This window comes from Colius striatus, chromosome 16 (assembly GCF_028858725.1).
Source record: "Colius striatus isolate bColStr4 chromosome 16, bColStr4.1.hap1, whole genome shotgun sequence".
Lineage (NCBI taxonomy): Eukaryota > Metazoa > Chordata > Aves > Coliiformes > Coliidae > Colius > Colius striatus.
The window spans coordinates 1185514-1208963 of record NC_084774.1 but is presented as its reverse complement, the minus strand read 5'-3'; the positions used below and the strand labels follow the sequence as shown (position 1 = coordinate 1208963).

General features: G+C 49.9%; 1 protein-coding gene across 1 annotated transcript in view; it reads right to left on the bottom strand.

Moving 5' to 3' along the window:
• The window catches only part of ARHGAP39 (Rho GTPase activating protein 39), a 52406-nt gene that overhangs the window by 26086 nt on the left and 2870 nt on the right, over window positions 1-23450 (bottom strand). The window contains exon 2 of the mRNA XM_062009255.1: window positions 1299-1688. Coding sequence (XP_061865239.1) covers window positions 1299-1688 — 390 coding nt within the window. The remainder of the gene's footprint in view (window positions 1-1298; window positions 1689-23450) is intronic.

Sequence of the window (23450 nt, the reverse complement as noted above, 5' to 3'; positions counted from 1 at the left end):
TTGCCCTTCAAAGGAGTTAGCTGCAGGTTCCAAGTGCCCCAAGGCTGTTGCAAAACCCCGAGCTGGGTATGGAATGAGAGGACCTTTCCTACTCCCCTCCTACTGGAGTTCAGCCTCAGGCACTTCTCACTGTTCAGTTTTCTCCTGGTAGGGCAGGGATCATCATCTGGATGGGTCTGAAGCTCAGAGGGACTGCTCATGGGGCAGGAGGCACTGGAAGCACCGCAGGCACCAGAAAAGCTCTGGACTCTTTCTGCGGCACTTTATGTGCATGAACAAGTCACACAGATCTGAAGTGAATACAGCAGCATCTCACAGCGGGCAGCAGCCAAGTGAGAAGCTCAGTTTGGGGCACTGTAGAATATATACTCCCCAGAATTACCCTTCTACATAGTTTTCATCATCTTGGCGTTTTTCTTCTCTCACCAGCATCACGCACAGAGAGGCAACCTCAATCCAAACCCTGTGCTGTTCAAGGATCCTGGCTCACTGCTTTGCACAGAAGTGGGGACAAGGAGCACTGGCATGATGTCAGGCTCATCCAAGCTTTGCTCTAGTGTTTGAGTGAGTCACTCCTCAGTGGGACTCACCTCCACTTGCTGCATGGCCTCCTGGGCTGGTGCTACCACATTCTCCAGGGCAGAATGATGCCCAGACCGGGCAGGAGAGAGGCAAAGTAGCCCTGGGCTGGCCCCAGAGAGACCAGGGAGGGGATGCTTTTGTGCAGCTGAAGCTGGCAAAGTTTCAATACCAGAAAAAACCCACCCTGATTGTTGTCAGACTGGCTGGAGTGTAAGAAAATCTCTCAGGCAAACAAAAGAGCACCCCGTTACCATTCTTCCATTTTGGGCTTGATGCGAGCAAATAACTGCACCCAGAGCTGTATATCCCTGCAGCCTCATCTCCTGCCCAAGGAGTGAGGACGGCAAGAGCCAGAGCAGCTGGGCTCCTCTGCACCCTAATCCCCTACATGGCAACTCACCTCCTCAGCACACCCCCCATCAGCATCTGACAGAGCTCACGTTGCTGTAGGACACTCCTGCCTCTCCCCGCTCCTTCTCTTTGCACAAAAGGCTCTGGAAGAAATTATTATCTTCCAATGAGCATTTTTATGGTGCCTCACACAAGTGAGGCCGAACCCAGCCCAGCCTGGGGACATTCCAGCAGTACAGCTGCACCCCAGGCAGGGGAGGGCACACAGTGATGACCACTGGCCTGGCACCTCACAGCTTCCCAGCCTGTGTGCAACTGTAGGTATCCATCAGATATAAACAGAGAAGAGTAAAGCTCTCCCTTACCTGCCAGGGTCTTTCCTCTTCTCCACAGCACAGTCCCCCTTGCCCTTCTCCATCTCCTGCAGGAGGGCCATTTGCACAGGAGTGTTCCTGCCGTCGCTGCCGTGGTGCTGCCGGCCCCGGCAGTCGAGCTGGGAGCTGCGCTTCATGGCCTGGAGCTGTGCCAAGGGCACGATGTCACAGCCCTGGGGCCGGTGCCACACCGTCTGCCGCGTGAGGGCATTGTAGTAGTAGAAGCGGTTGTTGTTGTGGTCGAAGAGCTCCCACCACTGCTGCTGGTTGGACTGTCGCACCCTCAGGTTGGGAGGCGGCTCCCAGCCACACTCGCCGGTGCTCAGGTTGACATACATCCGCTCCTGCGAGCGGGGCTCGATGATCTCCACCCAGTCCGAGCTGCAGGGACAGGAGACCCACGTTAGGCTGGCCCAAACAGCTTGTCTGGAAGCCCTACAGAGCTGCTGCCTCGGGGCCAGGCAACCATGCTGCAGATCAAAGCACTGCCTGAGGCCATTCAGCAATCTAACAGGCTCAGGGGAAGACAAGGGAATGGTTTGAGAACTTGGGCTCCCACAGTTTCTGTCTCTCCACTCCCCTGCCCTGTGCTGGCAGAGGCTGCAGAAAGGAGGCCCTATTTCACAGAATCCCCAAGTGGGGTGGGGGGTGTGCAGGGCCCTGCAGAGCTGCTCCAGCCCAGCCCCTGCCAAAGCAGGTTCCCCTCGCTCAGGGGCACAGGAACGTGTCCAGGTGGGGTTTGGAAACCTCCCAGAAGGAGCCTCCACACGCTCCCTGGGCAGCCTGGGCCAGGGCTCCCTCCCCTCAGCACCAAAGGACTTTCTCCTCCTGTTCAAGCAGAACTTCCCGTTCAAGTGTTCAAGCTCCTTGTCCTTTCCAGCCACCACAGAACAAACACTGGCCCCATCTTCTCACCACCCACCCTTTAGGTGTTTATCAGCACTGATAAGGGCCCCTCTTACACTTCTCTTCCCCGGGCAAATTTAACCCAAGTTATTTTTGTTACTAACAAAAGCCACATGAAGAGGATGGGTCCAGAAGCACCCTTGAAGCCTGCTCCTGACCCCTGGGGCGGCTCAGCCCAGCACCTCTGGCTGCTCCCTTCCCTGAGGGGTGGCAGGAGAAGGGAACTCCTGGGGCACCCCTCACACCTCCCCTGCTGTCAGGCACCCTGGGGTCTGCAGGGGTGGCCTGAGTTCCCACTGTTGCTGCAGTCAGGGGAGAGGAGGTGCTAGTGGGTAGTGCAGCCCTTGGCTCTGCCCTCAGCTCCTGGGCAAGTCTGGGAGGGCGTTTAATTGCAGATCACACCTCCCTGCTGGGAAAACTGCAGCTGTATTCAAAGCAGGCTACTCCTCAACTCTTTGTACCTATCAATTTAGTGTCCTCAATGTCAGTTCAAACCAAAATAAACCCGAATTGCCTCTGAAAAAGTCCAGTTCTCCACACTACAATGTCTACTATTCAATACTGATCACCGTGCAGTCCCATGGCCTGAGGTTCAGGTCACCACAGACAGGACGGCTGGGCAAACTGATCTGTGTGAAAGACACACAGCTTGGTTTTGTGCTAGATCAGCTCACCCAGTCCTGGCTGATGATCACCACCACAGCCCCTGACACTGCTCTAACAAGCAGTTGGGAGCAGAGCACACTGCCTTTCCCCTTGGCACCCAGCCCTGCAGGGCTTTCCTCAGTGCCAGGTGTGGCTGCAAGAGCTCCCTAAGCCCCATCTCCAGAAAACATCTGTCTTGTTGATTGGTATTTTTTGGTCAAAACTACCTCAGTTGCCCTATTTAAGGTGCAAAACAGCCACACCAGTAGCCCATGCCATGGCTCAAGGTGGAAATCGTAGAGCCAGCCCAATTATTTCCATGCAGTTGCAATGTCAAATCACAGGCACAAGAACAAATCAGAAAGTCACTGCTGTTGTTGAGGGCATCGTTGACTGCAAAGAGGTGTCATCCAGAAAAATGGAGGCAGCTGCAGAGCCTGCAGCGCTGAGAGGAGCAGCAGAGGACAGGTGGGACAAGGAACTGGCCAAGAGGGCACTGACAGGCAGCTCAGAGGGAACAGAGGAGCAGTGACCTTCAAGGGCAGTGTAACTCCTCACAGGCAGTCAACAGGAAAAGGGGCACAGGGCACTGAAAAGGGGATGTAGACGCAAGTGGTTCACTGGCAGCTTTGGGTGTCAGGAGGATGGAGCCAGGCTCTTCTCAATCTTGTCCAAAGGGCAACAGGCACAAGCTGGAACAGAAGAGGTTCCAAAGAAACAAAAGGAAAAACTTGTTCCCTGTTGAGGTGAGGGAGCACTGGCAGGGGCTGCCCAGATGGGCTGTGGAGCCTCCTCCCCTGGACACATCCCAACCCAGCTGGACGAGTTCCTGTGTGCCCTGCTCTAGGTGCTCCTGCTCTGGCAGGGGGGCTGCACTAGATGAGTTTGAGGTCTCTGCCAACCCTTAAGACTCTGTGATTCTGTGATTTGGGGGGCAGAGGCTGCTGCCAGGGCTGCACAGTGGGGAAGCACACTGCTTTCAGGAGGGGAAGGGCAGGAGAGGAGGCACAGAAGGGCTGAAGAGTAAGGTAGGCGTGGTGGGACACGCTTCCCACCAAAAGCCACGCAGAAACACACAGACAAGGTTGGGAGACACAGGGGTATTTATGGAGAATTTGCTTGGCAAGGCAAAAACCCACCAACTCTGCAAGATGCAACCAAGTGACCAAGATGCAGTTGAGTGATCAAGCTTTTCTATGTTTGAGAGTACATTGGTTTTGATCTGTTTTGCCAGCAACTGCATTAGCAGAGCTGTGCAGCAGGGAGGGCTCTACAGGCGCTGAAGAGCGGTGTCAGCTCTTAGAAGTGCAAGCTATCAAAAATAACGAATTCTTCTCATGGCACTTGGCCGAGCATGTGTTGCTAACTATAGGCTTCCGTTATAACCAGCTTATAGGTCTTTGCACGCAAAGATAAGTGTGAGTGGACGACTCGGCTGGCGACCTCTTTGCTCCCCTGAAATTTGAGAGGGGATGAAGATGACTGAGGTGCAGTTTAATCAGGGGGAAAACAAAAAAAATCTGCACAGAACACATTGAAGTACCAAAGAGTTTGGTACAATCACATTCACATGTAAAGAAAGAAAAGGAAAAGCAAGGAGCACATTCCTGGAGCAGGGCCAGCCCCAGGCTGCCACACAAGCCTTGAACATAAGATCAGGAACTCTGCAAAGACGTGATAAAGCCAGGATTGCAGAGAGATAAGGCTAGAACTTGGACATAATAAAAAAGAAAAAAATTACAACTGCCCTTCATGGGGCTAAAGAAGAAGGTTCCTGGGAATGGTTTGAATAATGCTTTTCCTGTCCTCTCAGCTCCAAGTTGTGACTGTGACAAAGGACAAGGCAGCCAAATCTCAGTGTCCTCAGGCCAGGACTTGCCCAGACCAAAGCCCCACATAGCCTGAGCACAGGGCCATGCAGCCCTCCACCACCACAGCAGCCTCAGGCAAGCCCACAGCACACAGGGGTTTCAGCAAAGTCCCCCTTTGCTTCCCACAAATAACCCCACATTCCCAGCGTGCATCCCCTTGTACTGCTGGAGAGATTTCAGGAGTTTCCTCTGTGTCCTGAGCAAACACATAGATACTTTCCACACCTTGTAGCTTGTAAATAGGCCGCAGCTCCCTCTGCTCGCCTGAGTCCGAAGGCATCTGTCTGGGGCACGCTGATTTTCTGGAGGAGTGGCAAGACCATGGCAGGGGATCTTGGTCCCCAAACATCAAGGTGTCACTCTCTCCAGCAGTTCCCTGTTTCCCAAACTGAGGGGCCCAGAACTGGACACAGGATTCCAGATGAGGCCACACCAGGGCAGAGGAGAGGGAGAGTAGAACTTCCCTTTATCTGCTGCCCACACTCTTCTGGATGTCCCCGAGGATGCCACTGGCCTTCTTGCCCATGAGGGCACATTGTTGGCCACCACTCCTCAGAAGAGTTGAGTCTTCTTGCCACCATCACCCACCAAATGTCACAACAGCCCAGGCAGCCAAGCATGGTTCCTGGACACCTCCAGTTCTTTGCAAGGTCATCCAAAGATAAGAATAGTAAAAAGATGTTTCCTCACCTGGAGCTGCATGACCACCCAAGTCCTCTGCATGAAGCATTTTCTCCACTCACTACCTGTGCATGTTGCCCAGCAGCAACTCCAGGAGGCATTCACCTGCTAAGGGCAGGAGAGCTCCAAGGAAGGCCATGGGAGAACCTTGCCTCAGGATGCTTCATACCAGGCTGGGAGCTTCACAGAGTTTGGACAGGGCAATCACCTTGCTGTGTCCTTGCACAAAGGGCTGCAGTTCTTTGCCTGGAACTCCAAGCCCATGCTGCTGCAACCTCCGAGAAGACCCAGGAAGCGTTGGGGCTTGAGGACCAAGCAGATCCTGTAATCAGAGGTCATCTAACTGAGGATGTATCAATGTCAAGACTAAGTGGCTATTTAGTGGTTCTCCTCAAAGATGAGGAATGAAGAGTTTGGCCATCAGACACACACAGACTGAAGTACAAACCTCAGAGATGGGTCAAGATGTGACTCCAGCTGGAGGCAGGGACATTTGAATGGGGTCCAGGGCTCCTTGCTGCAGCAAACAGCTGGGGTGAGGGGAATGGGCATCTGAAGTGGTCTGTCCTACAGAGATGTGGAGCTCAGAGCTTCCTCTGTTTGCTGCTAATGGACCATACAACAAGGGGCTCATAAGAGGGAGCAGAAGCAGCCTCATAGAGAACAAAGTCATCTGCACAACCCTGAGTGCTCCAAAGGGAGGTCACAGCAGCAAACCACAGCAGACCAGTTAAGGAATGGGGAGCAGATACGATCCCAGAGGAACTGAAGCTGCTGACACCACTGCTGCTCTGCATGTTCAGGCTCCTGGATGGCAGAGGAGCAGCCCAGGGCTTTCTTTAAGCAGATCAGGCTTGTCCCTTCACTTTCAGCATGAGGGGCAAAGTCACCTCAGCACACTGGCTGACAGATAGACTCCCGTAGAGAAACTGCACTCTGTACAGTCCCTGAGCAGCTCCAAGTCACTCTGATCTGCACAAAGCCAGGACAAGGCTGACAAACTCATCTTTATCCTGGAGCTGCAGAAGGCCTCCAACTAACACGAGCTCCTTGCAGTGATGATCCACCAGCTGACCCAGTCAATTTAGGCTTTATTCACTGTCTGGTCTCAGCCAAGTCCAGAAGAGCTGTAATTTAGATCTTACTGAGGGTAAAGTACCCAAAACAACCCTCTCCCCTCACATATATATAGATATCTGAACTTCTTTTCAGTCCATATTCATCCTTTTAACAAAAATTATAGAGGAACTAAAATAAATATGGCAGTCTGTTCCTGAAACTCTCCCTGCTTCCCAAAATAAGCACTGTGCAAACAAATCAACCTCTGCTCTGCAGGAGACAGACCTGACTGTGGAAAAATAGAACAAATGGCTGCAATTGCTCAAAACCTGAGAATATATGCTCAGCTCCAGTAAGGGCAGAACAGAGACAGACCTCTGAAAGCACAGCCCAGCCCAGCAGCAAGCTACAGAGAGAACAGAGCACAGTACCATAACTTGTGTGGATTAGAGGTAGGAGAGAAGCTGGGAAAGGTCCTCTCACACAACACGTCTCGTTAGTTTGGTGTTTGTAATTAAAATAAACCAACCACAGCCCTGATTCTTCTGCTAAGTGGTATTTTCAAAGACAGAGACATCAAGTGAAAAACTTGGTGGCCTTTTGGCTGCTCAGACTCAGCTGGTTCTATTCCCTTCTGTTCCTAAACCTTCCCCAGCCCTTGTGTCAGCACTGCTGGCTCCCACCTTGCTGCTGTGAGTCTCCCAATTTACCCCAGATCCAGAGCAGAACTGACAACAATGGGGTAGCTCATCCCATGGAAACAGGTCAGGGCAGACCCTAAATCAACAGCAGATTGCTACGAGATCCTGTCTTGGCGAGAAAGTAGTAAGGAAACTAGAGACCAGTCGTGGCCTCTGCTGCCAGAACAAGAAATACACAAGTTGTCAACAAGCATTCAGCCTCAAAGAGGCTGCAGAAGTTTCCCTCTGCCCTTGGTGAGTGCACAGGCTGGCCAGGGCCATGGGACTGGAAGAATAGCCTCTCCCACACATCTCTCTCAGTTGACCCAGAGGTTTGACATGACTGGGGAAAGAAGTCTCTTGCAGAGTTTGAGCCCTGGGCCACAACAGAGCAAAGAGGCAGTCAATCTCCTTAGGCTACAGGACCTGCCCAGCCAACCTGTCCAGCCCTGGAGCTGCCACCATGGCATGCCCTTGATCTCTCCCACCACCACGGCTGGAGGTTTTGCTTTGCAGTCAGAGCACAGCCCAAACCCCCACTCTTTAAACAGCCTCCTGAAAGCTCAGCTTTGCCCCAGACACAGCGGCACCTCCTAAGCTCAGGGAAGGCTTCAGCAGAGCCGTTTTTCCTTTTAAGGGCTGAGCACTTGAGAGGGAGTTTCAGAAAGGGGAAAAAAAAAGAAATGGGAAAGAAAAAGAAAGCAGAGTACTGTCAGTTTTTATCCCCTCTCTCCTTCCAAAAGGTGCTGCATGGATCCATGGCCCTATCCAGACCCCAGCTGTTGGAGGGGAGGCAGCTGTGAGGGAGGCACAGTGCCATGGGGCAGCCCCTGCCCAGGGGGCACAGGGTGTTGAGAGGGGAGCTGAGGCCTGGCACAGCTTAGTGCAGCCCTCTACCCAGCACAGCTCCAGGCTGCAGCGTTCCCAGGACACATGGCCAGGGCCACTGCCGCTAAGACTCTGAGTCACACCAGCAGCACCTCACTGACAGTAACTGCAACCCACCTCAACAGACTCAAACCAGACTGTCCCCAGCAACAAGGATTTACAGAGGAAAACCTAAATTTTAGCAGTATCCAGAGAGGAAACACATCACAACCACTCAGGTGAAAGCATTACAGGACAACCTGCGACTTTATCAACAACTGACTGCTATGGGTAGGAATATCCTGCCCTCCCTCCATCTCCTGGTGCTGCCCCATCCCCAGCTCATCTTGACATCTTCCCATCACCCCAGGGGCAATGGGCAGAGGCCCAGTGCATACTCGGTCATGCTTGAGGTACACACTGGGGTCACCTCACCTGTGCAGGACCCCTGTGATGGGGCAGGAGGTACTCTGGTGAGGCCATCTGCTTTCTCCTTAGGTTGTCTTGGGATACACCAAACTAAGACAGATGCTTCCAGCCAGAGCACAGCTGCGCTTTAGCAACCTCAAAGTGTGTGCTGGTGCCGAGTCCACGGTGTGATCCAAAGCACCTAAGAGCCACCCAGTGTGATTTTAACCTTGAAACTAGGCATGGGCTGTTGCTGTTTTATCAGAGGAGTGGACATAGGGCAAGAGAAAGGAATTGAGATGGAACTCGTACATGAGTCCTTCCCGATGAGCCCCAGCACTGCTGACTGAAACCCTAGTCAGTGACCAGACCTGAACATGGCTTGTTCCTGTTTCACACACCCGTGTATCCCACATGCTGATCACCAGTAAAACCAGATCTAAGCAGGGCAACACTTGCTAACACCTCTGAGGCTGCAGTCAGTCATGCTGATACGGCTGCAGAAGATGTACCTGCCAAAAGGATGAAGGGTAAAAGCCCAGAGCCCCAGAGGAGCAGCACGTGCCAAGTGCCCTCCCTATGCCAAAGCAAGTCATGTCACACAGCTGATAGCTCTGCTATTTCAAGGACACAGCAGCATCCACTGCCCTCTCTGTCATTCTAGGAATTACTGACAAAGGTCCTGATTTATCCAGCTTGCTGCCCAGCTGCTTCAGGACTAAGATTCATTCTTCATGGTCTCCCATATCACCACTCTGATTTCAGGGATTCCTCCCAGCATTACCACGAAGCCTTTGCAGCAGGTGACACTGCTGCATCTGCTGCTTTGGCCAGTCAATGCCAAGGAAAGCTGCCCAGGAACAGGAGGCTCCACAAACAGAAGCTGTCCTGGAAAAGCTGCCCCACCACGTAAACTCAGCAACTGCTCCACCACCCTGACAGCAGCCCACGTCACTCATGCTACGTTGGGAGCACAACCCTGCAGCCAACTGATTTTAATTGTTTCTGTGCATGGATAGATCATCCTGGGCTTAGACAAACCACGCGAGGCATCTGCAGGGCCACAAACACGCTGCAGCGTTACAGGACACATCATTTCCCCCACACAGGAAGGAGAAAGAACAACTTTTTTATACCCTCTTCACTGAAGAGAAGAGAGAGGCCATAGCAGCCATGATGGAGCAAAGCAAACAACCAATGTGCCAGAGGATCATTTACACCAGGCACAGAGATGTTCATTTGCTACACACAGGATCACACAATCCCAGGATGGTGGGGATGGGAAGTGCCATGCAGAGCTGCTCCAGTCCCAGCTCCTGCTGAAGCAGGTTCCCCTGGCTCAGGGGGCACAGGAACGTGTCCAGGTGGGTTTGGAAACCTCCTGAGAAGGAGCCTCCACACCCTCCCTGGGCAGCCTGGGCCAGGGCTCCCTCACCACAACATCAAAGGGGTTTCTCCTCCTGTGCCGGTGGAAATTCTTGTGTTCCAACCTGAGCCCATTACCCCTTGTCCTGTCACTGGCCACCACAGAACAAAGACTGGCCCCATCCTCCTGACACCCATCCTTTAGGTATTTATCAGCATTGCTGAGGTCTGCCCTCAGCCTTCCCTTCCCCAGGCTGAACAGCCCCAGGTCCCTCTGCCTTTCCTCCTCACACATGTGTTCCATCCCCTCAGCATCTTGGTGGCCCTTTACTGGCCTCTCAGCAGTTCCCTGTCTCACGTGAACTTGGGAGCCCAGAACTGGACACAGCACCCCAGAGGGCACACAGATATTGGTTTCTGAGTGATGCCAGTGAGTGATGACTGGGAAGACAGGAACAAAAATCCACAAAATGAAGAAAGCCATCGGCCAGTACCAACGGACCGAGCAGCCGCCTTAGCAAGGCGACGCAGAGACAAGGTCCGAAAGGACCCCTTGAGACACCCACCTCAGGTCCAAAATAACTCTGCTAGGCCATAAAAAGCTCACAGCAACTTCAGCTTTCCTAAAGGGGGCCCGGGAGCCAGCAGCAGTGGGCAGCTGGGGCAGTCCAAGGCTGTAATTACCAGGTAGAGCACCTACAGCCCAGGCCATCCCCACACTGGTTGTCACCAAGGCTGCCGGCTCCACAGCATAAGGCTTTCAAGCACCAGTCTGCAAAGCTACATATCTGAAGCAAAGGCATTCCTAAATGCGTGGCATTAACAAAATAATGGCCCTCTGTCCCTCTTCATTTAAAGGGCTGCCAGTCATTTATTAGCTGAAACACAGAGTCCCTTGAGAATGCGTACACAATACAGACTGGGTTTGCAAGGGCCCGGGTTACTGCTCAGCTCGCAGAGCCCGTAAGACACTGGTGGCTAAAAGCATAAAACAAAGATTACAGTGTTTCATCACAACTTTTTTAGGCCGATTCATTCTTGGGCAAATCTCTCTCTGGCTGCAGCTGTCTCTGTTGACTGGGCTGAAAAAACTAAGCAGGAACAAATGCAGAGAAGCTCTTGAAAGTCTTAGCTGTCCAAGCTTGTTAAGCATGACTGAAGTTAACTGCTACAATGCCGGCACGGCAGAGGAATTTGGCAGCAGGTCAAAGGAAACAGGAAACACAGAGTCTGCAAATGAATCGTTTCCCTACACCATGAGCTGCCATCAGAAAACTCATCCCAACAGGACTCTGTGTAGAGGAGCTGCCTCAGTGGTCCTTTTCGCCAGCCCAAAGCACACTGACTTCCCCAAAAACCTCTGCTGCAGTGTTTATAGACCCTTCACGAAACAATATGCACAAACCCCTCTTTTCCATGAGACACTGATCCCTTACATTTGTTTTGCCTATAGGAATCACTGAACAGAAAGCCATGGGACGTGACAGAGTGAGGATGCTACAAAGCCAGCGAACAGCACAGCACTGGTCCGACCCTGCAGCCTCCCTGGGGAGCAGTGCAGGTTCCCTGCTGCATGCACATCTCAGTCTCCTAAAAACTCATCTATCAACAAGCATATGAGCAGTTTGGGATGAAAAACACAATCTGGGGTTGATTTTTTTCCCCCTCAGTTGTTTGTAACTCTGATGTAATAAACCATGAGAAAAGCTTCCTCCAAAAGGAAAGGCGTGTTTAAGCATTGCCCTGAGCTGACATTCTTTTCCCAATCATCTCCAAAACATGATGGTGGGGGTAGGAGTCACATCCCGTGAGCTGTTTTGAGCCTCTGCTTTGTGTGCTACTCACTTGTGCCTGTACCGTTAGCAGTGACTATAGTAACACCTCCAAATTCCAAATAAACAAAAATATTAGTTAGGTATAGTTCTGGTGCTTTGTCATTAGCAAGATCTGCCTCGATTTAATCAAACAAAGGCCGAGTCGCTCAACCTTGCCTTAAAACACAGTCACAGCCTTTTAGAACTGAGTATCTCTGCAATCTCTCGTGTTGGAACAAAGTGGGATGAGTTAAAGCCTCAAATCCTTTGCTCTCACCACATCCTCAAAACAAAGGTGGGATTAACCTTCCTGAGAGTCAACAAGAAGTCAGTTAAGAGTGACTAACCATGTCAGTCACCAAAGGCCCATGAAAAAGGGTCTCATTGTTTCTTGGAGATGTCCAGAAGACAAGACGTCCAGGCTGTGTGAGCACCAGCATGCTGCCTCCCAGGGCAGCCACGTCATCCCCCTCCCAAGAAACAGGGAAGGCAGCAGTGGGAGAAGGATGCAGGCACTCCTTGCAGGCACAGATGAATTATTTCTTGCCTCGGACCAACCTCTGTAAGGCACACGTTTGTTTCTTCAGCTTGTCCAAAGAGACTGACAGGATGAAAGATTCTGTGTTTTCATTAAATCGTTTTCTCTTGGTTACAGGCTCTCAATCCAGCAGGTCAGGGAGATCTGGGGAAGGGTGATGTCAAAGACAGTGGCAACAGAAGCTGAAAGACTTGATCACACCAGAAAAATCAGCAAAAGCAGAGTGCTCATACAGTGCCTTCCTTTTAACTCTCACATTGTTGAGGAAAGGGAGCAGGGAGGCTTTTGACAGTTAATAGCTGCACTTCTGCAGAAGGAAAGCAAACTCTTTGGGGGAGCAGAGAGGGGCCTGACAAAACAACTCGCTCCTCTGAAGGGATGAAACTGGACAACTGCACAGTTACGGCTTCTGTACAACCAGAATCAGAGTTGGGAACAGCCTCATGACTCTGGCCCTCACCCCTTTCCATGCATCACAGATGCTCAGGCTGGAGAGGAACCACCAGCACAAGCAAAAGGCCAGGTCTCACCTTTCCCACTGCTCCTCAGCAGGTGACAAAGGATCTGGCAATAGGATTTCTGACAGGCTTCCACCTCTCAAAAGCCACTAATGCAGCTGGGCAAAGGTGGATGTGCACTTGGGGGTTTTAAACATTCCCAATTTCAACTATTATCAAGAACAGTTGAACCTCAAAAGTGAGTACATGGAGTTTATTTTCTTAAATGACCAGAGCCTTGCCCACATCATGTTTCACAGGCAGCAGGTTCTCCCCTTGACTAAGTCAGCCTGAAATAAACGTTTAAGTCTCTATGTATAACTGAAAGAGTCAATGTGTCATCTGTTTGCCCTGGTTTAAGGAAGAAAAAAATGAAAGAAAAAGGAAGAAGGAAAAAAAAAATTCAGACTGAGCTTTCTTATAAATAGCACAAGAGACAGCTCAGCTCAGCTCAGGAGGTGGCTGCAGAGCTGGCAGCACTAGACAGACTCTCCAGAACAAAAAAATGCAGGAAATCCCCAGTGTCACTTCTCCCCACAATCGATTTAAAATGAGCTTATCCCTCACACTCAGTACATGAGGAAGAAGAAACTTCCTGGCTACGAGCAGGGGAAACACAGTTATTAATAGCAGCACAATGAGCAAGTATCAGAAGTTATGCTACAGCCCTGGAAGATCTTGGCTGGATCTTGAAAATATCTGTTGCCATGGCAGTAATTGCTATACATGGTAACAGTGAACAGTGGTGTGAGAACAATTTACTTTTTGATTTGGTGCCCAAAACAAGCTCCTTTTGTTTTCTCTTACCAAAACCCCAAGCATTTATTAGCTTGTATTCAGTCCACAACTGAGCTTTTCACTTTCATGTTCACTTTCAGCAGTGGCAAGGAAGACAGCGAAAAAAGGATAAACTGAGGGAGGTACCCAAGCAGGTGGTGCTCTCTGTCCTTTTATGGCACTGTCAATGACCGGGGCAAAGATCTGGACCACGCTCAACTTCCCTTTACATTTGATGCCCACCTCCAAAGTCCTCCTCTGCCTCCAGTACAAAATCAATACACCTGATTTTAAAAAAAGAGCAGCAAAGAAACCAGAGGCACTTCACTTCCAGAGGTTAGAAGTAAGGACTTCTGAGATAGGATGACCTGACACTCGCTCAATACTCAATGTGACAACAGCCCATTGTGACTGTTCCACTCTGCCCTCTCCTTCCCTCTCTGCTGTTCACAACCCCTGCTCCCTTCCTGCAGCACCGCCAATACTTTTGCAGAAACCCGCTATCCCCAACCTCATTCCTGAGCTTCGGTGCTCAGGATTCCCTACCCTGTTTGCTCAGAGGCTGTCACTGTGCACGTAGACCATGGCACGCTCTTCCTCAGCCACCGCTTTCATCCTTGTTTCTGGGTCATATGCAAATGCTGTGAGCAGCAGAGATCCCAGCCTGGCTCCCCAAGGGACTCCCCTTCACTGTGAAGTCTTACAGTTTTGCTCCCCATCTTCAAAGCCTGTCTATAGCCAGGACAGCAGGAGAGGCTTGTTGGACAGAGAATTTGAGACTGATCATACCCTCTCTTCATCTCTGTCTTTATGCCCTACAATCCATACTTGTATTACAGATGCTAAAAAGCACATCCCTCACTGTTCTTCCCGGTATCTTTTTCAGACTAGTTGCCTGTAAGCTTACCCAAAAAACACTGCTTTTTGAAGCTGCTGCTGACTTCTGCACCCTGAGTCCTCCAGGACAATGAATTCTGAAGATTGTCACATACTGTATAAAACTCTACCTGCTTTAAATCACTCTCCTATAGGTCTCATCGAGTGCCCCTGCTTGTACTGCCACAGGACTTGGTAGGTAAAGTTCAACTTAATCAGTGCCTTCATGATTTTGGTATACTTTGATCATATTCTATGCCAGACTTCTGTTCCAAACCAAGAAGGCTCTCTTTTTTCCTCACAAGGCATTTGCCCTGTCCCTCAGTCATTTTAACTGTCCTCTCTACAGCCTCTCCAACATCATTGTCATTCTCAAGATGCAGAAACCAGAACTGCATACAGCTTCCAAGACGGGCACCTAATGTGTTACAGATGATCACAATGATGCCCTCTGCTTTGTTATCTCTCTTACTATGGTTGGAGAAGACCTTTAAGGTCATCAAGTCCAACCATTAACTTCACACTACCAAGCCCATTTGACGGTGACTAAAATTTGTTGGCATTTTTGGGCCAACATTGCTCCTTCTGGAGTTGTAATCGCTAGTTCCAGGTTCAGCATCATACAGGCCCTGTGCAGATAGTTTTCCCCTATGAGCACCCCACATTTTCCTACACTTGAAGTTCATCTGCCTCATCTTTGTCCACTTGCTCAGTTCTCTGAGGTCCTTCTGCACTTTCTCACCTCCAGTGAGGTATCCAGACACCCGAAGGACTGAGGCTCCTCTGCTAACCTGGGGATTTCAGTGCAACCCTCCCTGCCCGAGGTCACCCATCGAATGGAAAACAGTCCCAGCACCAGTCTCACAGGACTCACTGTTAACTTTAACCCATGCTGAAAAGTGACCACTCAGCCTTATCCTTTGTATTCTGTGCTTCCATCAGCTCTGAGGCCGTAGCAAGACCTTTCTTCCATGTCCATGGTGACTTAGTTTCTTAAAAGCCTTTTAAAAACATTGTCAGAGGCTGTTTGAAAACCCAGATATATACCAAGTATATCGGTCCTGCTACTCAGGTGCTCACCAGGCTCCAGCAAGTCTATCAGGCAGAGCTTGCCTCTCCGTTAGCCCAGCTGACCCTTTCCCCAAGAAGCCACCCTTGCTCATGCCGTTAGCAATCCTGCTCTTCTTGGCAGAGGTCCAGGCACAGAAGTCGGACCCACCAGCCTCTGGTCCCCAGGATCCTTTCCACAGCCTTTCCCTAGCAGTGTGCCTGACCCAGATCCTGAGCTCCCTGATGTGCACCTTCCTCATTTCCCCAAGATCCTCCTTTAAAAAATGCTATTGCATTTGCCACCACCAATCTCTGTGATACCAAGGGCACTTCAGCAACAGGACACACACAGAAATATCTCAGCAATTTCAGGTTTAAGATCCTACAGCACTCTCCAGCAAACGCTCTCTGTGCCTTACAGTTTCTTATCAGTTCCTTTGCTTGCTCTAGAGCTATTTCTACCGACACTGAGTGCAAGACAACTTCTCAGACAGCTCTTAGAGCTTGTAGTTTGCAGACCTACAAAGCTCCTCCACAGGAGTCAAGATGGCCAGAAAATGGTTTAGATTTTTCTGTCCTGACTTTACCTTCTGCATCTCTCACTCCTTGATCTCTTCTGTGGCCTGTTTTCAAAAGCATTTGAAAGTGAACCATATTTAGAAATTTCACTCTTCAAAATTCTTATTCTGGCCTGCCTTATTTTTACAGGTAACCTGCTGAAACATATCCTTGCATGGATACAGCTTCCTCTTTTTGACCAATATCCTCCTCTCTCCACCAGCCTTCTCTCCTCTGCACATTATCTTTGGGTTTCTGTTATTTTTTTAAGAAATTCTTTGATCTTTTCTTGGTGGTGGTATCCATTCCTTCTGAGCTGCCAAAGTCATCATCAAATAACTTCCATACCACTGCTAGTCCTATCAGCTACTGCTGAGCAGAGAGATAAAGCCGTACAAGGCAGATAAGTATCAGGGCTCTTACCCACTGCAACAGACAGATCCTTTTTTGCAGATGTAGGAGTAAAAGCTAGTTCTATGGCAGGGTGGACATAAGCCTCATTTTATTAACACTGTCAGTTATAAGAGCCCATGACAATGACAAGCTCAGAGTTACCATGGCTGTTCCTGGGCACATAAATACCAAGTTTTCACAGGTAAATGCCCATTTGCAGGTGCCCGAACTGACATGCATTTCCACATGGAAACATTACTTGAGCAGAGCACTTCCTCAGGCACTCACCAGTTGAGGGTCCTGCTCTGGCAGGGGGGTTGGACTAGATCATCTCTTGAGGTCCCTTCCAACCCTTAAGATTCTGTGATTCTGTGAGTCAAAGCTGCTCCTTCCTGGGGCAATCCAGGGCCCCAAAGGGCTGCCAAGACCCTGGGGAGAGCAGTGCCCTGTGGCAGCATCTCCCTTCCAGGGAGCAGCCACAGCCTGGACCTTGTTTTCAGCCCTGTGGAATGTGCAGAGCTACAGTCAAGGTCAAGGCTCACACTGCTCCTTCAAAGGGCCTGCGACAAATGGGGGCAGGGCCCAATTCCTGTCGAACTGCCAGACAGGTTTAGGCAGCAACAGATTTTAATTTAATGATTTTTTTAAAAATTATCAATCAATTTTTGCCTGAAGCACAAGAAAAATGAGGGTTTGCATCCCTCAGCTGTTTAATCACTCGTCTTCAGTCACAGCTCAGCAGGTATGAAGTAGAAAGAGATGAAGCCTGATACTCTCCTGCATCGTGACCAGCACTGAAAGCTCTTCCATGACTGGACTGCACCTTGGGAAGGGCTGAACATCCCCCCGCAGCACCCAAATTTCATAGCCAGCTCCACTGACATAGCTCTTTGTCCAGTAGCTGCCTGTCCTAACGAAAGGCTGCGTTCTCACAAGCACCAACAAAGCAGCCCCAGCTCTGATACAGACACATCTCACCACTAAAGCTGTTTATGCTCACAGATGTCGTTTGCCTTTTGCAAGGGAAATAGTGGCACCATTAAGAGGATTTACAGCTACAGTCCTATAAGCAAAGCAGTAGAAGCTCCTACTGGGGGTAACAGTCCCAAAATGGTAATTTCAGGGGAATATCAGTAATTTGTGTAAAGCTCCTCAAACGTTCTCCTGCAGTCCATGGAAACTCTGGGTTTAGCCCAGGTCCTGTTGGGACATAGAGGGCAAGAAAGCTGCCCTGGAGGCAGCCCCGCGAGAAACATGTCTGTTCTCTGACCATCCCCACACACTCACTTGAAGAAACAGCTACTGTTGAAAAGAGTAGAAGTTTGAGCAAGGCAACAGGAATCAGACACATACCCCCCTGCGCCCACCCCAAGGGCTGGCAGGTACCTTTCCTGAGGGCTGGATCTCGCTCCAGGCAGGCGTCGGCACTGCCAGCGCTGTGTAACAGAGCCATAGCCACCAGCTGCCTGGGCTATTGGATTTCAGTACCCAGAGTACAAAATGTACGAGGTATCAGGAGACTTTCTCAAAGAGGAAACTGTTCTCCCTTCCCCAAAGGGCCTCCAGTGCAGGATGTAGCCTAAAAATCAATATGCCCCAAGCACAGCTCTTGGTCTGAGCCATGCAGGCCAGGAAGAAACGAGCACACAAAGTCACAGAATCACAGAATGGGTGGGGTTGGGAGGAACCTCCAGAGCTCCTCCAGCCCAACCCCCTGCTAAAGCAGGTTCCCCTCACTCAGGGGACACAGGAACATGTCCAAGTGGGTTTGGAAACCTCCCGAGAAGGAGCCTCCACACAATCCCTGGGCAGCCTGGGCCAGGGCTCCCTCACCTCAACAACAAACAAGTTTCTCCTTGTGTTTAAGTGCAACTTTTTATGTTCCAGCTTATGTCCATTACCCCTTCTCCTGTCACTGGACACTACAGAAACAAGTGTCACCCCATCCTCCTGACACTTTAGGTACTCGAGTGTTGACAAGGTCCCCTCTCATCCTTCTCTTCCCCAGGCTGAACAGCCCCAGAGCTGCAGCCTTTCCTCCTCACACACACATTCCATCCCCTCAGCATCTTGGTGGCCCTGCACTGGCCTCTCAGCAGTTGCCTGTCCCTCTCGAGCTGAGAAGCCCAGAACTGGACACAGGACTCCAGATGAGGCCTCACCAGGGCAGAGCCACTGGAAGTCACCAGTCTTCACACTTCAAATTGAACTCAGAGCTGTTCCACTGAGCTATTTTGCTGATCATCATGCTGTCTACCCTTTTCCACCTACAGTCTTTGCTCCATGCTCCAGAGACATCAGTGGGTAGAGAAATTACCCCAAGATTATCTCTAGCCCTGTGGCACGAACACTTTGCCTGGAACATGCTGAGGCACCAAAACCAACTCACACACAGACAGCTCTTGCAGCTCAGCCGAAGCTTTTCTTATCCAAAGGGAGACAAAACCAAATTACTTCCTCCCTCCAAGACCAAATAAAGCTTAAACACATAAGTGCTCAATCAGAGGCAGCTCTAGGTAGCCAAAGAGGAACTCTGCCACTGTGCCCCATCAGGCTGTCTTGCTGGGGAAGAGTTACAACTTGAGTCACAGAAGCCAAAATCACCAACATCTTCCCCTTTGCCAGGGTCATCCAGCCTTTCTTACTTCAAAAGGAAGAGCAACCCAAACCAGCATCCTCCACCAAAGTGAGGTCTGCCCCACGGGTCCTGTGCCTCCTTCTCTCGCAGGGAGCTGGATGAGAACATCACGGGACACCGAAAGCACAGCGGATCCAATTATTTGCTGCTGCTGGAAGGAAGGGGCTCCCTCTGCATGCCTCTCCAGGCTCCTTCCCCACAGTGCATCCCCAGCAATCACACAAGGGCACTGGAGCTCCTCAGATCCCACACAGAGCTAACCTAGTTCGCTAACTAAAAACTAGACACGTTTCTCCTGCTTTAGTGAAGTCACCCATTCTGGTTATGGGACCCAAAGTCAGAAGAAATGAAGGTGGCAGTGCACAGCTTTGGTCCCAGGAGATCACTGCTGCCTTTAACTTTTGTGCTTATTGCCACTCCAAAGCAAACTTCTGCTTTGGAAAACACTTTGGTCTCCAGAACCTCAAACCCATGTTTCAGACTAATTTCAAATTACAGCTTTGGTGAATTTAGGCTGAGTTGTCAGACCGCCACCTCCTCACCAGCTTCTAAACCCACAGCACAAAGACCACATCACTTGTTTTTCACCCTCATGTCAGAGATTTTAAAATTAAAATCAGGAAGATTCAAGTAGCTTATTTCTGGAGCAAGTTTCCAAGCCAAAATTACAACTTTTCTACCATCTGTGTTCTAATGCAGGACTGCAGATGAGAGCCCAAGGGCAGCATCAACCCAAGCACAAAGCTGCCCTCCAAGCCCCGGTGCTTCACTGTACCAACTCAGCCGTATCCCAGCCAGATTATCCACTGCATTACAATGGTATAATCTGCTAGGATTGCTTGCATAGCCATGCTTGGTAGACCCGATAAAAATACCCCAAACACAATTACTGTAGCTAGGGAGCAAAGAGGAGCTAGCCAGTGTGGCTGATACACGGTTGGATATTTGTACCTACCAAAGGACCAAAGAACTACAATAGACAGGAAGAGGAAACAGTTGCCAGATCAGAAGAGGATCAAATATGGCATTTACAGTTTAATGATAAACTGAACATGTTAAAACTAATAACTCGATCTTGAGTTACTGTTTAAACATATGTAAGGGAGACTTAGAGCCCAGATTACAGTGTGTGACCACCCACAGTTTACCTCATGTCTGCAAATAACCCTGCACGTGCTATTTCCCACACAGCACCAAAAGTACACGGGGGGCAAGCCCTGAGTAGATAAAGGCTGGGAGTGGGGAGCATGATTGCGCAAGCAAATTAGCAATGGGGTGAGGACCAGGCACTGGAGCAGCTGGAGGGGCCAGGACCAACTGGCCCAAGAATAAAATCAAGCCAGCCACGAGGGCCCAGCAGACAGTGTAGAAGTATCAAGAACTGCACCCAACATCCACCACCCAGTCTGGCCCTAGCCTCTGGAAGGGCATCCTTCGGGAAACACTACACAGCACTGCTCACCCATTGCATTCCCTGGGTCTCTAATTATTCAGATATAAAAGTCTCCTATGATAACTTCTGCTCTGACTTCAGTTTCTCTGAAAATATTTTACACCAATTCATCCTTCTAAATTGAACCTTAGCTGCTGCTACACATGAAAACCTCTGTGAAAGACATTGGACTGCCTCAAAATCAAGAAAAACCCAAGAGAGCTGCACTCCACATGAGTAAAGGTGATTCGCTGAGCAGTCCCAGCTTGTTGGGCAGCATTGTGCAGGGCTTTTCTTAGAGGCTTCCTGTCTCCATCACCAGTGATGCTTTGTCATTGTTCTGGGAAAAAAGAAAAAGACCCAAGCAAAAGCAAACAAAAAAAAAATCCCCACAGATCTACAGAACAAAGAAGTTATCCTTGCTGCAGTGCACCTGGCTCTGGGCCACCAGTTCATGATGTCCAAGATGACACAAAATCCCACTACACCGAGTCTTTTCTGCTTCTGTAACAGGTTCCTAGCCAGAGAGCAGCAACCTTGTTTGCCCAGGTAGGAAACAGCCCCATCTGCCAAAGCAAAGTGCCTTATGGCAGCATCCCACATCTGCCAAGGCACACACACAGACAAGTCCAGCATGTGATCTGTTTCCTCTGCCACCCTCTGCTTGGCTTGTTTGGTTTTGGTAGATCATAAATGCTGTGGCAAAAAAATAAAAAACCAGGTTGTTTGAGGGGCCCAGGAGAGCTGTGCTCCAGCCTGGAGCAGGAACACACAGCAAGTCCAGGGAGCACAGTGTGCTTGCCATCATCTTTGTTTCATCCCACATAAGACTGGTTTCCGTCAAGAAAGTCAAAGCACAGTGAGAGCTTGGCTCTAGGAGCTGGGCACAGACACAATATGAGAGGGGTAGGAAAATACATCCTCTATGTAGAGCCAGCCTTCTGTTTGCCTCTGGTGGCTGACAAAGATGCCAATGAATAACTTCATTCAGAGCTCTGTTTCAGAGGTTACCCAGCGCTCTGCAGCACGAAGCCCTCAGTGCTATTTCATATGAGACCTTAAGTCCCCCCCCCCCCCAAAAAAGGAAACTGCCTGAAAATGAAAAGAATCTCAGCATCTCCTGTGCTTTGGTCTTTCAGCTTGTTTCCTTACGGGGGAATTTTTTAAAGCTGACACTGCTCAACTAGAGTACCTTCTGTTCCCTTGAAACACACAATAGCAGGAGACCAGACGCACCCCGACTCCTCGGGCTGCTGCAGAACCTGTACCAAGGCTTTCCCTGGGGATCACAAAGTCCTTTCCATCTCTCATGCTCTGTGGCAAACAAACAAATCTGCATCTTCAGCATCCTCATTATAAGCTTCCCAAAGCTCTTTCAGCTCTGTGTGTTGCATAACCAAAAAATGGCAGCTGACAACACACAAGGAAAAGGCTTGGGAGTGTAGCTGGAGAACGGCTGACACCAGCTACGCTGGAATTGGCAGCTCAGTGTTCAGCTGGAACTGTAAAACAGTTACTCCTTACATCAGTAACCTCAAACACTTGGAACAGTCATTAAGATGAGAGGATGAATCCCAAATGGTATTTTTTTCCATTCTCCCATGAGACAAAGACCAAGTGCAAAAAAATTTTCTCTTGACCTACAGTGGCTCACTCCAGATGCACAAGCCACATGGACCTCACGTCTGCTGCCTGAGTTAATACTTTCCTGTCCCTGCAAAAACTTGCTGCTTCGAGAAACCATCCCAAGGAGAAGGCTACCCTTCCCAATGGAACGTATAAAAAACAATCAGACAGTTTACTTCAGTGGATGCTCATGGCTGAGCTACTAAGAAGTACACAAAGGCAGGAATTCACATCAAGTGTGTAAGTCATGACAGCAGAGCTCAGAAACCCTCTCCAAATCCAGCTAAAACAAAATCCTGGTATCTGCTCTGGAATTTATTTTTATTACAAATAAGAGGCACTTCACTAACTACTCAAATCTGCCCAGAGGGCTTTTTAAAGAAACACGAGCGGATACATGTCACAACAAGGCACAAATAATTACACTCCAACTGGGAAGGACTGATGGAGCCTAAATGAAGTGCTTCAAATCCTGATGTATTTATCTGCTGAAAGCTTGCAAGCATCTCCTCCTAATTGCATCATCCACCAAGAAAGCTATTTGGGTAGGTAGTACAACAGGAATGGAAACACTGGGAAAGGAGACCACAGCAAAGGAGGAAACGCTGCTTCTTTCCTTTGAAACTCTGATTAGTTTACATCAGAAGATGCTGGTGTGTCTGAAGGCGTTTCCCAAGGACCAGGCTTTATCTGCATGGAGTCACTCTAACTGAAGGCATGACTCCACCTCAGGAGCTAGCTTCAGGCCATGTTGGGCCTGCTGATGGGAGCAACTCAGAAAGGATACAGCAGTGATAGCAGACAAGATGACTACCTTGTCCTCCACAGCTTATCACCCTTCTTCTGCTTCTTCCAGCAGAGCTACTGGAGCAAAACGACACTTCTCATTTCACTTAGAGACAGTCTTTCACTTGTTAACTATTTCATGCTAAGGAAACTGCCCTTAGCAGGCTCACTGACAGCTCCAGCAGCACATCCAGAGGGGCAGGGACAACACCAAGAGTGTGTGGCAGGGGCCAGGCTGCTGATATTGTCTCCCACTTGCACTACTCCAGCTCATTTACTGTGAAGTGACTTACCACAGTGCTCATCCAGGAATAGACTCAACCAGCAGATGAGAGCAGGACAACCTGCTAGGAGCAGAAGCTTGTCCTGCGGTCACAGCTAAAGACGCTTACTCAGGACCTTAGTTAAGCCAATTAAGAGGGTAAGCCAAAACAGGGCACATGGACCCAGTTGAGAGGACATGGAGGGCTCTGTGCTGAGTAACAGTGGGAGGTTCAGATGCCCTGCCAAAACCATAAGACCATTTTGCTGCAAAGTCACAGCTGAGTTCAGACACAGGGAGTCTGTCAGCAGCTCCGGGGTAGGCTGATGAACTGTGGGAGTTCCAACTTATTCCTAAATTAAAGTTTCTGAGAAGACATAGAAACTAGTATTCAGGCAAAAAGAAATTAAAGCC